Consider the following 15,000-nt stretch of genomic DNA (forward strand, 5'->3'; position numbering starts at 1 on the left):
ATAGACTTACCATAGACTTACTATAGACTTACCATAGACTTACCATAGACTTACCATAGACTTACTATAGACTTACCATAGACTTACCATAGACTTACCATAGACTTACTATAGACTTACCATAGACTTACTATAGACTTACCATAGACTTACCATAGACTTACCATAGACTTACTATAGACTTACCATAGACTTACCATAGACTTCTTTACTACTTACAGAAGCAAACATCACAGAGACCCGAACAGCTACAGCAGCTTTCCACAACGTGAGAGATGCTTGGTTCTCTTAGAGCCGGCAGTGGAACACATAATAAATAATACCAATACTACTGTTAATAATATTGATTGCTGTTTGTAAGTGGATTTTATTATATGAACAGATGATGTGAAATCCCGGACTGAAGCTTTAAAGTGACGACACACTCAGCAGCTCAGTAATTAGAACCAGCAACCTTCAGGTCCAGGTCCCTGTGGGGCACACACACACACACACACACACACACACACACTCTCTCTCTCACTTAAAACACACACACCAACATTCCTAGCATTCCTCCATCTGGTCTTCGGGACAGGAAGTTAGACACATACACCCCTGTGTGTGTGTGTGTGTGTGTGTGTGTGTGTGTGTGTGTGTGTGTGTGGTTTTAAAAACACCAGGGAACGTGAAAGTCTGTCTCTGTTGCTCTCTACCTCTGTCACACTTCTTTCTTTCTTTCTTTCTTTCTCTCTCTTCCTCTCTCCCTCCCTCCCTCCTTCCTTCATGGTTATTTAGTTTCAGATCTGATTTAAAGTTTGAGTTTAAACACGACCGGTCGTTCCTACAAGCTCAGCGAAGAGCAGCATGGAAACACACATCGCCTCTAAAGATGAATAATATTGTATTTTTCTAGTATTTACTATATTCTAATGAGTATTTACTATTTACTATATTCTAATGAGTATTTACTATATTCTAATGAGTATTTACACTCCCTAACTTTCAGAGAAGTCAGATCCCTCCGTGTCTGATCCTCCAACATGGCCGCCGGTCAGAGGAATGTGTGTGTGTGTTGTGAGGAGGAGAGGCAGAGCGTCGGTGTGAAATTCACCACCGCAGCGTCAGTCTGGACCCTGAACGCACCGCAGCTTCACACTGACTGGTTCTTACTGCCTGCTGACTGGTTCTTACTGGCTGCTGACTGGTTCTTACTGGCTGCTGACTGGTTCTTACTGCTGACTGGTTCTTACTGGCTGCTGACTGGTTCTTACTGGCTGCTGACTGGTTCTTACTGGCTGCTGACTGGTTCTTACTGCTGACTGGTTCTTACTGGCTGCTGACTGGTTCTTACTGGCTGCTGACTGGTTCTTACTGGCTGCTGACTGGTTCTTACTGCTGACTGGTTCTTACTGGCTGCTGACTGGTTCTTACTGGCTGCTGACTGGTTCTTACTGGCTGCTGACTGGTTCTTACTGCTGACTGGTTCTTACTGCCTGCTGACTGGTTCTTACTGCTGACTGGTTCTTACTGGCTGCTGACTGGTTCTTACTGGCTGCTGACTGGTTCCATACTGCTGACTGGTTCTTACTGGCTGCTGACTGGTTCCATACTGCCTGCTGACTGGTTCCATATTGCTGACTGGTTCCTTACTGGCTGCTGACTGGTTCCATACTGCCTGCTGACTGGTTCTTACTGGCTGCTGACTGGTTCCATACTGCTGACTGGTTCTTACTGGCTGCTGACTGGTTCTTACTGGCTGCTGACTGGTTCCATACTGCCTGCTGACTGGTTCCATATTGCTGACTGGTTCCTTACTGCCTGCTGACTGGTTCCATATTGCTGACTGGTTCTTACTGCCTGCTGACTGGCTCCATACTGCTGACTGGTTCCCAGTCCAGACTGAGCTGGACTGGGAACCAGGCTGCACCTCGCTCCTGCCTCTTCTCCTGTGCTGCAAAAATGTCTCTTTCAATTCCAAACTTGATCTGTCTTTTAAACAGCATTACAGCAGCAACTCATAATGTAATCGCTGCACATACACTGTGTATAAAAATGTCATAAAAACTCATTATGTAGTAAAATGCTGGACACACAATTGAATCAACTATTGGCAGAAAATGTAGGAAGTAATTGCATTTTATTCTGGTTATTACATTATAAAGTGTAATGCAGTGAGTGAGGTTTTGGCGACTAATGTGTAAACACACACACACACACACACACACACACACACACACACACACACACACACACACACACACACACAGTGCAGATGTGATTATTTTAATTGAAACTCTAAATGAGCGTTTTTACATTTTAGATTATAGTTTAGATTAAAGTCCTCCCAGTCAGGAAAAACAATTATGTGAATCTCTTTCTTTATGTTTATTAAACCTTTCAGTTTGAAGAGTAACACCGAAACTCCTCCAACCGGATTTCGGTGTTCCACTTGTTCAGACTGAAAGGTTTAATAAACATAAAGAAAGAGATTCACTTCAAAACAATTCAGCAGCATGACTAGTTTTTTATAGTCAGAATCTGCTTTGTCGGCGTTCCTTTATGTGCTAGAAGTGATTTTCAGACTGTTGAGTGAATGGAGAGAGAAAAAAACACAATTCTCCAGTCTGCTCTACCGGAGCAACAGATCACAGAATCACTGATTTGGGGGTTTTATCATGGAGGAAGAGACACAACACAAGACTCTACCAGAGCTACACAGAGCTTTAACAAATCATGTGTTCATTTCACATATTTGTGTGAGAGCAGGCTGGAAATAAAAGCTGTGGTAGGAAAAGTACAAAATATTTTGCTAAACATATTGGAGGACATGAAGTACTGAAGATAATTATAACTATAAAGACGAACTGTGTGCATTAAAGACGAGGTTTTGCCGTTTCCACTTTAGGAAGCCGCGGTAAATCAAACTGATTGGTTCATGTGCGTCTGACTGACTGAAGTTGGTTTCTACCCGGCGACTCGGTGCGCAGAGTTTATTCTCGGTGTGTGACAGATCGCCTCGGCCCGGCGGCGCTGCGAGCGGCGGAGAGGTATGACTGCGGTCCGGTGGGATGAATGGTGCGTTTGGTTCGCTGACGGGGGCCGGCCGGAGGGGCTGAGCCACGAGGAAGCCTTGTGATCGCGGCAGGAAACGCGGCGTGACGCTCAGCATGAACGCTGCGAGCCACCGGGAGGTTTTCTGTTGTCTTATTGTTCAGTTTGTAGAAGAAAAATGAATCACCTCATATTTCCCAGTTCTTCTCTGTCATCTGTGATCGTGACCTCTGACCCCTGACCTTATTCCTGCTGGTTGTTTGCAATGTTGGTGATCTGGGGATTGAAGTTTATTTTACAAAGTTACAACAAATGATGGTCCATGGTTAAAGACAGGAGGGAAGATAAGGTCTTGGTTGACAGTGTGACACATCGATGATTCTCTGTATTTTAGAGAAATTAAATGAACTTAAGGCATTTTTTTTCCAGTATAGAAAAATCGTATTTTGGAAGTTGACGCTTCAATCTCTCTGTTGTGTTTTAGTAATGGATTAGTAAAAATGTCCTTAGTTCTTACATGGTTAAAGACAGGAGGTAACCTAAGGCCTTGGAAATGTGATATATTGCAAATGGACTCTTCAATCTTTCCATTATAAGTAATGGATTAGTAAAAAACAAAAGTCTCCTTAGTTCTTATTTCTCTCATTTCCTTCCCTAGCAGTTCTGTCTTCATTTCAGGGTCACAGCAGTGTGATCAGGCTGCTGTGACCTCTGACCCTTCACACTGTTGGCTGCTTGTAATGTTGGTGATCTAAGAAGTGAAACTTATTCTACTATTGGACAAAATGATGACAAATTATGATGCAATACTCATTAATAAATGAATAAAGGACATCTTCTCTATTACATGATCATTTCAGGGTCACAGGAATACTGTCAGGGTGCTGCGACCTCTGACCCTTGAACTTTTTACTGGGGGTGGGGTGGGATGGGGTGGGGGTGGGGTGGGATGGGGTGGGGGTGTGGTGGGATGGGGTGGGGGTGGGGGGGTGTTTGACGGACAGCTGGATCAAACAGGATGCGTTGGCAGGACTCTGCAGGAAGAACATCTCTACAACAAACTCTAATATTAGCGCTCTGATATTCTCAGGATGTTTGGACGGATCCGTATGAGCGATGAGAGGAATGGGGGAATCTGGAGCCAAATACTCCCCTTTCCCCTACACACACACACACACACACACACACACACACACACACACACACACACTGTCCCTTCCTCTGGTTTGGTACAGCCCATCCTCTCTCTCTCTCTCTCTCTCTCTGTTCCCTTTACTCCTCTTGTGTGTGTGTGTGTGTTTCTCTCATACTTTCCCTATGTGTTTTATTCTTAATTCTCTCTAATTTCAGTTATTCTGATGACTGTTTATCAGAAACAGTATTGCCAATTTACCAATTTACAAACAGTTTATATTTAGCTTTAAAACATGAACTACGCTCATGTGCTATACTACAACTCTAATCTAATAATATATCATGTGCTATCTCTCTCTCAAAAATCTGAATGGCTTTATCAGCATCACCAGTCTGTTGCCAAAGCACTCATGAATATTAATAAGACTTAATCTAAAATGTGCACAAGTGAAAGCAAGTTCATACACGCATACAATATTTACAGATCTGCTTTAACAGAATTTAACAAATCTAAAAACTGTCACATATAAAAATACTAAAAATACTAAAAATTTTGACATAAATGTACAGAATCTGCAGCCATTTTTCTCCATTTTTCTTCTTCTGTTATGGTTTTGAAAAGCTTGATTCTATAACAAATCTATAACTAATCTATAACTAATCTATAACAAAACAGAATTCTTTAATAGGGAAAACATATTTTAGTTTTTCATCTTCAGTCTCATTTTCGTTTCAGTGTGAACAGAAACATTCCTGTCTTTCTTAGCCATGAATTCTCTCTCTCTCTCTCTCTCTCTCTCTCTCTCTCTCTCTCTCTCTCCATGTGTGTGTGCGCTTCTGTTTCCCCTTTCTCTCCCGCCCTCCTCCCGCTCCCCGCCCCTTATGCTAACGAGCCGATGACATCACCGGCGAAGGCGAGGGCCGTGATTGGCCGGGAGGGGGTCGCTGCCGGCCCCTCCCCCCCCCCCCCTCCGTCTGAGGCTGTGAAAGGTGTTTCAGTGTCTGATCGGCTCGGCACACTGGAGGACGACTGCAGCCTGCTTTCACTCTCTACCTCCCTCCACCTCTCTCTCTCTCTCTCTCTCCCTCACACTCTTTCTTTCACTGCAGGGTTTTTTTCCCCTCGCATTGACTGGGGTTTCATTCTAGCTTTTCATTGTGGTGATTCCTCTCTGTGTGTGTGTGTGTGTGTGTTTGAGGGAGGATGGGTGGATTGCTGAACGGAGGGGTGAAGGAAAGAAGGTGTGGGTAGACGGATAGATAGATGGATGGATAGAAAACAGAGAAGCATGGTGCTGCCGCCGTCGCTGCTGTGCGTCTGCTGAGCCAGCGATTTCTCCTGCTACACTGGTGACATACAGAGAGAGAGAGAGAAAAAGAGAGAGAGAGAGTCTGCAGTTCATCTCCTGTATCTCTCGCCCCCTCTCCATCGCTTCATCCTGCCGTCTTGGAGGGAAGCAAATGTGACCGAACACCTGAGGGAAGAAGACGAAGCTGACTCTGTCTGCAGGACTGGAAACTCTTATCGATTGGAAACTCGACTTTATCCTACTGGAGACTAGTTTATCCAACTGGAAACTCAACTTTATTCTATTTTAGACTCTCTTATCCTATTGGAAACTTGAGTTTATTCTACTGGAGATTAGTTTATCCTATTGAAAACTACTCTAGATTCTTCTGGAGACCAGTTTATCCTGTTGGAAACTCAAGTTTTTTCTCTGGGAGACGATTTCATTCTCTTGGGAAACTCTTTAATTCCTTTGCGGAGACTCTTCTCGATGTCACTGCGGACCCGTCTCTACTAAATCTATCGTTCTGCGTGGAGCCTGATCATGGAGCTTCAGAGCGCCACCGGCAGCCTGGCCGGGCCGCTGTCCCCCGGCCCCCTCTCCCCCGGGCCCCTCTCCCCCGGCTCCGACTACCCCGGCCCCCTGTCCCCGTCCTCGGGCGCCGGCCCCTCCCAGGCCCCCAGCCCCGGCCGCGGCCACAGCCCCAGCCTCAGCCCCGTCCGGGGGTCCAGCCCCGGCCCCGGCGCCTCCGGGTTCACCAGCCAGGCCGCCTTCAACTACAACCAGCTGGAGGGAAGGTTTAAACAGCTGCAAGGTAAGGCAGGAGTCCAGGGGCAGAGGAGGCTTTGATAATTATTTTATTTAGATTTATATTTGAGGTTTCAACATGGAACGTTCCGGTATCAGGAGTTTTTGGAGGAAAAAGGTGCATATAAAGTATTCCTAACATACAGCAAGTCGTTCTGTTGGTAGTATTTTCCCTCGTGTACTGGTCATGTATTTGCATTTTTACATTTTAAACATTTTAGCTGAAGTGACTTCCAATGAATGCAACAGTAGAATAAGCTTCAATTCCTGGATCACCAACATTGCAAGCAGCTGACACTAAGCAGGTCAAGGGTCAAAGCTAGACAGTATTGCTATAGATGAGTGCAACAGGATTCCTTTAACTAGGTAGTCCCACTGAAATTGGAAAAAAAAAAAAATCTAATTATGAAGAGACTTGGCTGGGAAAGCAGCGTCCGGACAAACATACAAGTGTCAGACAACAGCAGATACTAGTTAACTACATTCACAGGTAAATGAGTTTGGAAAGTCTGAAGACGGGCTTTCATTCTATTTATGTCCGTCCGTTATTTAACTAGCTGGTCCCAGCGTGATCGAAAATCTGTTTAAGAGTCAGCAGGGCAGGAAAGCAATATATGCTGACAGAAAAGTTGCAGTCATGCTACACACTCTGCTGTAATTAGTTTTCAAAAGCTCAGGCATGTGGACAGTGAGCGTCACTTCTGTTGTCATAGTTTCAGTTTGGTTGAACATGGAGGACGGTTTGTTGATTTGAGTCATATTTGCGTCTTGATGTGAAATGTGTTGATGAGTCAGCAGCTTCAACCTGAGCTCACTGCCCCGTTTCTTACACTTCTGACTGTATGAACCTATGCTATTGTTTTTTTTGTTGAACCTTAATGTTGACTGAGCTCCATGCTCTTTATCAGCCGCACCCTGATCACGTTCATACAGATCCATGCATTCACACAGGGATTCTCCCAGTACAACCACAGGCTGCTGCAGCTGGTCACTGGAGCCGCTGGGTTTAGTGCTTTAGTGCTTTTTTTTACGATTATTTTATTGTCATTTTCACCTTTATTCGACAGATCAAAGTATAGAGACAGACAGGAAAGACAGAGAGAGAGAGAGAGGGATGACATGGGACAAAGGTCCCGGGCCGGATTCAAACCCAGGACGGTGCGTTCACATGGTTCACCACGCCTCAGACCACTGATCCACCCGGACGCCCCGTCTCCACGGCGGCTACTGAGGGAGGACAGAGCGTTTCTCAGTCACTTTCCCCACCCAGATTCTTTCAGCTGGTTAGGATTCAATCAGAGACTTTCTAACTCCGAGGCGACCACCGCTGCTTCTTGCAAAGCTCGGTCTTTGCTTTAAGCAACTTCAAGAAAAGTCAGATTAGGTTTGCTAGGGCAGCATGAGGACGACTGGACAGTTTTCGTTAACTTTTCAAACGCATTTCAGTCCTGGGCCGGGCGGTGATGATGACCGAGGCCTGAAACGCATTCATTCTCTCTACTGATACTCCATTGGTCAAGAGAAAATACATCAAATGCAGGAAGTAAAGTTGGTATTTCATGGTGTCTTTAAGAATAATGAAGACGTCTCAGTGCATAAACTAGGACTGCATGGTCATTTCACTCTAAGTTCAGTATCTGTTGGACCTTGCACCCATTCTTTGTCAATATATCTTTGACATTTGAACCTTTTTGTGTTGCCGGCACTATTTCTTGATCTCTAAAAATGTATGCAGGCAGTTGGATCAAAGCATCCACCAGATTGTTTCCAGTCACTTTTAGTTGCTGTGATGTCGTTTAGAAAAGTAGATCTGCAAACTGCTGCGAGCTGCGATGGACTGACGCAGGTCGAGAGTTGGACCGCCAACAGTTCATATAATTTTCCTAACTCATCCGCACCTGACCACTAATTTTCATAACAAGCTTGTCTAAAACAGTAGACACGCCTGAAATACCAGAGGAAGGTCACAAGGCCACACTGTCGTATGTTGCTTTGCACAATAAAAGGTTTTAATGCCAAGCCTAAGTCTCCATGCTGGAGTCTCTTATGTTTTGTAGAGTAAGAGTTTAGTGTAAAATTATCCTCAAGCTGAATTTAGATGAAGGCTAATGGAGCTGGTTTGCTGATTGCAGCCCCATCGACGTGCTGATGCATGATACCCAGAAGCCTTCGCTGTCGTCCCTCCTCACAGCCTCTCCAGCAGCAGCGGGCTGGCTGGGTGCCAGGTGGAGGCGGCGGTGGAGGCGGCGGCGGCGGCAGGTGGCTCGTGAGGCTGTAAGCTAAGCTGCGAGATGGAGGAAACACACAATGGCACTTTCGGTTGATGTGTTGTTTTGAAAAGAACAGATAACCCAGTCTGTTCAGGTTTTTCTAAGGCCTAAGGGGAGCCAGTAAGCACCTTGGGGTTCCTCGTAAAAACATCCATAAAAGGTTTCCTGAAGAACCTCCGTATGTCAGAGGTTTGTGGAAAATACCGTTAAGGGTTTTTCCTTAGATCCAAAGGGAGCCAATAAGCACCTTAGGGTTCCACATAAAGTTTCATGGCTGATTGAAGGGTTCTGGCTTTCAGTTGGTGTGTTGTTTTCAAAAGAATGAATAACCTAGTGTGTTATTGTGTTATCAAACTCATAAAGTGATGGATTTTAGTGCTGAATTGTAGCACTGCACAGAAGATAGGAACTTTGTGTACGTGTTGCTACGTACTGCTAATGCTACACTCTGAAAACCAAGAAACCAAGGCTTCATCAAGGGTTTTTGCTTAGATCCAAAAGGGCCGATAAGCACCTTGGGGTCCCTCTTCAGCAAAACTATCCCTAAAGGATTTAGTGAAGAACCTCCATATGTTAGAGGTTCCTGGAAGTACCATAATGTCACAGTCTTATCAAACTCATAAAGTGATCTATCATAGCTGACACACTGCACTGTAGGTAGAGGCTTTGTTTACATGTGTTGCTAACGCTACACTCTGAAAACTCTGAAAAGGTCCAAAGGGAGGCAATAAGCACCTTAGGGTTCCTCATAAAGTTCCATAACTTATTGAAGGGGTTCTTCACTTTCAGCTGGTGTGTTGTTTTGAAAAGAGTGGATAACTTACTGAATTATACTGAATTATATTTGGAGCGGTGGGCGGTAGGTAGAGGCTTTGTTTACATGTGTTGCTAACGCTACACTGAAAACTAGAGCTTCATCAAGGGTTTTCCTAAGGTCCAAAGGGAGGCAATAAGCACCTTAGGGTTCCTCATAAAGTTCCATAACTTATCGAAGGGGTTCTTCACTTTCAGCTGGTGTGTTGTTTTGAAAAGAGTGGATAACTTACTGAATTATACTGAATTATATTTGGAGCGGTGGGCGGTAGGTAGAGGCTTTGTTTACATGTGTTACTATGCAGCACTAATACTACACTGTAAAAAACAAGCCTTCATTGAGGGTTTTTCTAAGAGCCAATAAGCACCTTAGTGTTCAAAAAATATCCTTAAAGGTTTCCATGAAGAACCCCCAAATGTTTGAGGTTCTTGGAAGTACCATCAGGGTTCACCAACACTGATTAACATGTTTTGTCTTTCTTTTATTTTTGTTTCTGATTTCATTCAGTTCCTTTTACCGTTGCTGCTCCTTTTTGTTCTGTGAAGCACTTTGTAACCCCGGTGCTGTATAAATAAAGATATACTTACTTACTTTTTGAAGAGGTTCTCTCATGTTTACGGTCTCAAGGAATCCCTAATGGTTCCTCAAAGCCTTTTTACTCTTCAGAGAGTCAGATAGATAAAGAGGTCTGGGAGTTGTTTTTACGATGGCAGTAAGAGAGCGTGGAGAGGATGCGTTGTAAATTCATGTGTCATCACACGTGTGGCTCAGGTGGTTCAGAGCGGCGCTCGCATCCTAAACACCGCCGGTTCAATTCCCAGCGGGGCAATGAATATTGAAACGGTCGGTGATTATTGCACCGCAAAGAGCTTTAGATGTGAGAGGCAGGAGATGGAGAGCGATGCTTCCCCCTCGTTAGGGAAAGTATTGAGTGAATTTCTCTCGTTAGAAATCGAGCGAACATGCGGGGGAATAACTTCATCAGATCGTGGCAGTTCTGACTCTCTGAATTAATGCCTGATTTTTGTACAGAACAGGAGTTTGTCTGATAGAGGCAGATGAGGATCGGAAACGCTCCACGCACTCCGCAGGAGACGGACGCGGCTCCCCATGCTTGGAAAGCCTAGCAGAACAAAATGAAGTCTGGACTGATGCTCATACTCAGCTATTTCTTCATGTGTTCTTAACTGGTATGAACACCACAGAAGAAGAGACAGACGGACCGTTTTGTAGCTTTGTTGTCTCTGAGAGTAAAAACTGCAGCAGAAGCTCAGTTATATTTCCCCCCCCCAGAGCCTGCTTTCTACTACATTAGAACATGTGGAGCGGTAAATGCTAATTTCGTATGTGTGTGATAAGTCTAAAGGCGATTTTATTTTAAGCTGCTGAGCGGGACGTCAGTGACTCTAATTCCACCATTACAACACTCGACACTGCTGCTGAGGGAGGGAGAAGGGGGTGTGTGTGGGTGTGTGTGTGTGTGTGGGGGGGGATTTTGGATTTCCACGCCGCCTTTGTGCTCGTTATCGTGACGAGACGGCTGAAGCATCCTTTAATTTACTAAGAGGAAGGAGGGATGGGTGGAGAGAGGGAAAGGAAGGAGGAAGGAGAGGATCATCAGGGCAATGACAGACGCTCTGCTGAAGCTCATGAAACATTGATGAGGTGGAGGAAGAGGAGAGAGAAAGAGGAGAAGGGGAAGAGGGGCGGGCGGACGAGTGTATAAACACCTATTGGACAGATGGGAGAGAGAGAGAGAGAGGGAGACGATAACAGAGAGAGAGAGAGAAACAGAAAAAGAGAGAAAGAGAAACACACAGAGAGAAATGACAAATGTGTTTTTGATATATTCATGCCTTCCAGACCATCAGCCTAGACAAACCCCTCCCTTGTGTTAATCCTCACCCCCACTTCACACACACACACACACACACACACACACACACGCACACACACACACACACACACACACTGCTCTGGGGCTCCCAAACCACTAAACTGCAAGATTTCTCCCGATTGGCTGGCTCAGGACAACAATGACAGAGGGATGGAGGGAGAGAGAGGGGCATGATGGGAGGAGAGAAAGAGAGAGGGGGATGATGGGAGGAGAGAGAGGGAGAGGGGGATGATGGGAGGAGAGAGAGAGAGGGGGGGATGATGGGAGGAGAAAGAGAGAGGGGGATGTTGGGAGGAGAAAGAGGGAGAGGGGGATGATGGGAGGAGAGAGAGAGAGGGGGATGATGGGAGGAGAGAGAGGGAGAGGGGGATGATGGGAGGAGAGAGAGGGAGAGGGGGATGATGGGAGGAGAGAGAGAGAGAGGGGGATGATGGGAGGGATTCCCTGGTCTTGCTTTGTAAGCATGGCGGTGTGTTAGAGTGCTGGCATATGGTGTTAGCACATTGTGTGTGTGTGTGTGTGTGTGTGTGTGTGTTTGAAGCGTGTGTGATGTTGTGTGCATAAAGGAGGCGGGGCCAGTGACTTTAAATAGCTAATCAATGAATGATTTATCAGTCTTTTCAGGTCATTTGTCTAATCATCATTTATTCCCACGGTGTGTTTCAGTCCTGGAAAAGTCTTGAAATGTCTTGAATTTAATTTCTTATCCCCAAACTCTCAGATGTCCCTGAATAATGTTATTAAATACAGTCTTCAGTCTTCAGTTCAGTTTTAGAGGTCTTCAAAATATTTATGCCGTTTCTCCAGAGAGAAATCAGTCCAATCACGCTCAAGGTTTTGTGTTATTGTGAAATTGCTCTCATGTTTTCATTCTAACTGGCACAAAAGTCCTGGATTTACTTCCTGAAAGCTTGACATTTCAGAATCAGATAGGAGGATTTATTTCCCCGATCCTGATCTGAGGTGGAGCCAGTATCAGCAGAGCAGAAACCACAAAATGTTGAGAGAGAGAGAAAGACTGTGAGAGAGATAGGTAGAGAGAGAGAGAGAGAGAGAGAGAGAGGAGAGAGAGAGAGAGAGAGAGAGAGAGAGAGAGGGAGAGAGAGAGAGAGAGAATAGCTGTATTGTTCAGTGTCTTGGTGAGGTGACATGAATGAGTGTTTCAGGAAGGAGCGTGTGTGTTTTAGCCGGAGTGTGTGTTGCCGTCTGAGGAGAAACAGGGACGGGGTTTCTCCGCTGATCCACTCTGTGTGTGTATGTGTGTGTGTGTGTGTGTGTGTGTGTGTGTGTGTGTGTGTATGTGTATGTGTGTGTGTGTGTGTGTGTGTTATCACGTTGTCTTGTTCGACACGCACATTTGCAGGATGAAAGAGCTCTTTGATGGAGAACACTCCACTGAGCATGCTCACAACTGAGGGGGCGGGGCACATCTGAGCTGAAAGAGAGAGAAAGAGAGAGAGAGAGAGAGAGAAAGAGAGAGAGAGAGTGGATAGAAAAGATAAACAGAGCCAAAAATTTGACAAAAAATAAACTGAAACATCATATAAAATAACAAGTGTGTGTGTGTGTGTGTGTGTGTGTGTGTGTGTGTGTGTGTGTGTGGTTGGTTGAGGTTATCAGGTGCAGATGAACAACAGTGCTATTTTTAAAAAAGGAGAAGTTCGCTCAAAATAAACCACAAACCGCTGAACTGAGTTACATTCGTTCATAACAGAAGTTCATAATATTAGTTTTTCAGTGCTTTGGCTCAGTGAATGCAGGAATAGAGCTGACCAAAATAATAATGCTGATTAGTTTGATAGATATTCTCATCATGAATATAAATCTCGTTGATTTGGGAAACAAAATGATCTTACTGCACATCTATGTTGTAAAGGAAACAAATTTTACAGATTTTACATGGGTAAAAACAAAATGTCACACATCTAAAAACACATCTAAAAAGGTTTTCACTTATGAAATATCAAAACTGACATCATGAAATTTTAACATTCTTTTTTTTGAAGGGATTATTCAGTATTGTCTAATTCTAATCTAATTAAATCCCTTACAACCCCGCCCCCCCCCCAAAAAAAACATTAAAACATTTAGTTTATCTTTTCTGTAAGGCACGCTTCATTAGTTCTGAATACTGTGATCATTAATTTTAATAACTAAATCATGAAATGTGATTATGTACAATTAATGATGCAGTCCTGCTGGATAACTAATGAATAGAACTAATGTAATAATGTGATTCTCTATCGATCCCTGTTGGGAAATCATTTTCTCTGCCCCTGATCATCAATTATTAAACTGCTGCAAAATGCACGCACACACACACACACACACACACACACACACACACACACACACACACACACACACACACAGATTCTAAAAATGTGTGTTATGTCGTCCAAAAGTAGATGCGGATGCGTTGAAATTGACTGTTGAAAGTGGATGTTATTTTTAAGAGTGTTCCAGGAAATGGAGTAGAGAAACTCCACACACACACACACACACACACACACACACACACACACCTCTCTCCATTCCTGTCAGGATAGCTGACTAAACTCTGAGCTGTTAATATAGACTCTGTTGTAATGTAGGTGACATTTTAGTCCATGATCTGTGTGTGTGTGTAACTCTGGCACTGACCTGCTGTTTCATTAGCATTACAGTGACACACACACACACACACACACACACACACACACACACACACACACACACACACACACACACACGCACCATTCCTCAGCTGCCTGTTCTGCAGTCACTTTCTGTTTCCTCTCTGATGAGGAATGTCAGTAGTGTGTCAGTCGGTGCGGTCGGTGGTAACGCTGCATGCTTACAGTAATGGAGAACGGTTGATTTATGTGTCACATGTTTCAAATCATTTTCCTCGATGCACTTTGTCAGTTTTCACCCTTCGGTCATCAGAAGATAAGCCGAACTCATCAGACTGATGCAGACTTTCTTTTGGCTGGAAAGAATTCTCTCTCTGTCGACTGCTGACAGATTTACAGCTTAGAAGATTTCACATTTCACATTTCCAGTCCAGTGCAGAGCATGCTGCACACTGAACACCGAATGTACAGAATATCAGAGACACTTTCTCTTTTCATGAAGTCCACTGATGAGGTGAATCCAGGTGAAAGTCATCATCCCTTATTGATTTCCCTCATTAAACCTACACCAATCACAGAGGAGGAGATGGAGATGAGAGACGACAACAAGACAAGATGAGAAGCAGACGAGTTAGAGATGGATTTTCAAGTTTTGTGTATGCATGGTGTGCAAATGTGCACAACTGGCTAATCACATTATCAGATTTACCGAACAGATGTGCGAATGTGCACAGTTGGTTAGTCACATTATCAGATTTACAGAGTATTGTAAATGTGCATTGTTGTCCTGTCACATTACAGGTTTACAGATCAAATGTCTGTTCAGTCTTGTGAAAACATCGTAGCTCCAATTCTGATGATTTTCGTGTTTTCACTTCAGTTGAAGGATTACATGTTTCCTCTAAGTTTTGAGAAAATTCTCTGTCCTCATGAAACCACACTGGATAACGTCAAAATTCATTGTCATCTAGCTAAAAACAAGGCTGTTTTTTGTTCAAGGCTGCGTTTATTTGTTCCTGAAAAGTTGACATTTAGGAGATGCAAGGTTTCCCCCGACAGCGATGATATGTGCATCACTGGCTCGTCACTTTATCAGATTTTCTTAAAAGATATCACAATGTGCATCGTTGTTCGTCACATT

The 15,000-nt window shown here is 44.2% G+C and overlaps 1 protein-coding gene across 3 annotated transcripts in view; it reads left to right on the top strand.

Moving 5' to 3' along the window:
* LOC139922619 (spectrin beta chain, non-erythrocytic 1) overlaps nucleotides 1–15,000 on the top strand; it is a 106,491-nt gene that overhangs the window by 7,109 nt on the left and 84,382 nt on the right. For 2 of the 3 annotated variants that reach the window (XM_078288765.1, XM_078288766.1), the window contains exon 1: nucleotides 5,204–6,270. The exons of the other annotated variant lie outside the window; for it this stretch is intronic. In XM_078288765.1, the coding sequence (XP_078144891.1) occupies nucleotides 6,000–6,270 (271 nt within the window). In that variant the 5' untranslated portion in view covers nucleotides 5,204–5,999. Of the gene's footprint in view, nucleotides 1–5,203; nucleotides 6,271–15,000 lie in introns of those variants that run through there. 3 annotated transcript variants of the gene reach the window in all.

The sequence above is a fragment of the Centroberyx gerrardi genome, chromosome 15 (genome assembly GCF_048128805.1).
Source record: "Centroberyx gerrardi isolate f3 chromosome 15, fCenGer3.hap1.cur.20231027, whole genome shotgun sequence".
NCBI lineage: Eukaryota > Metazoa > Chordata > Actinopteri > Beryciformes > Berycidae > Centroberyx > Centroberyx gerrardi.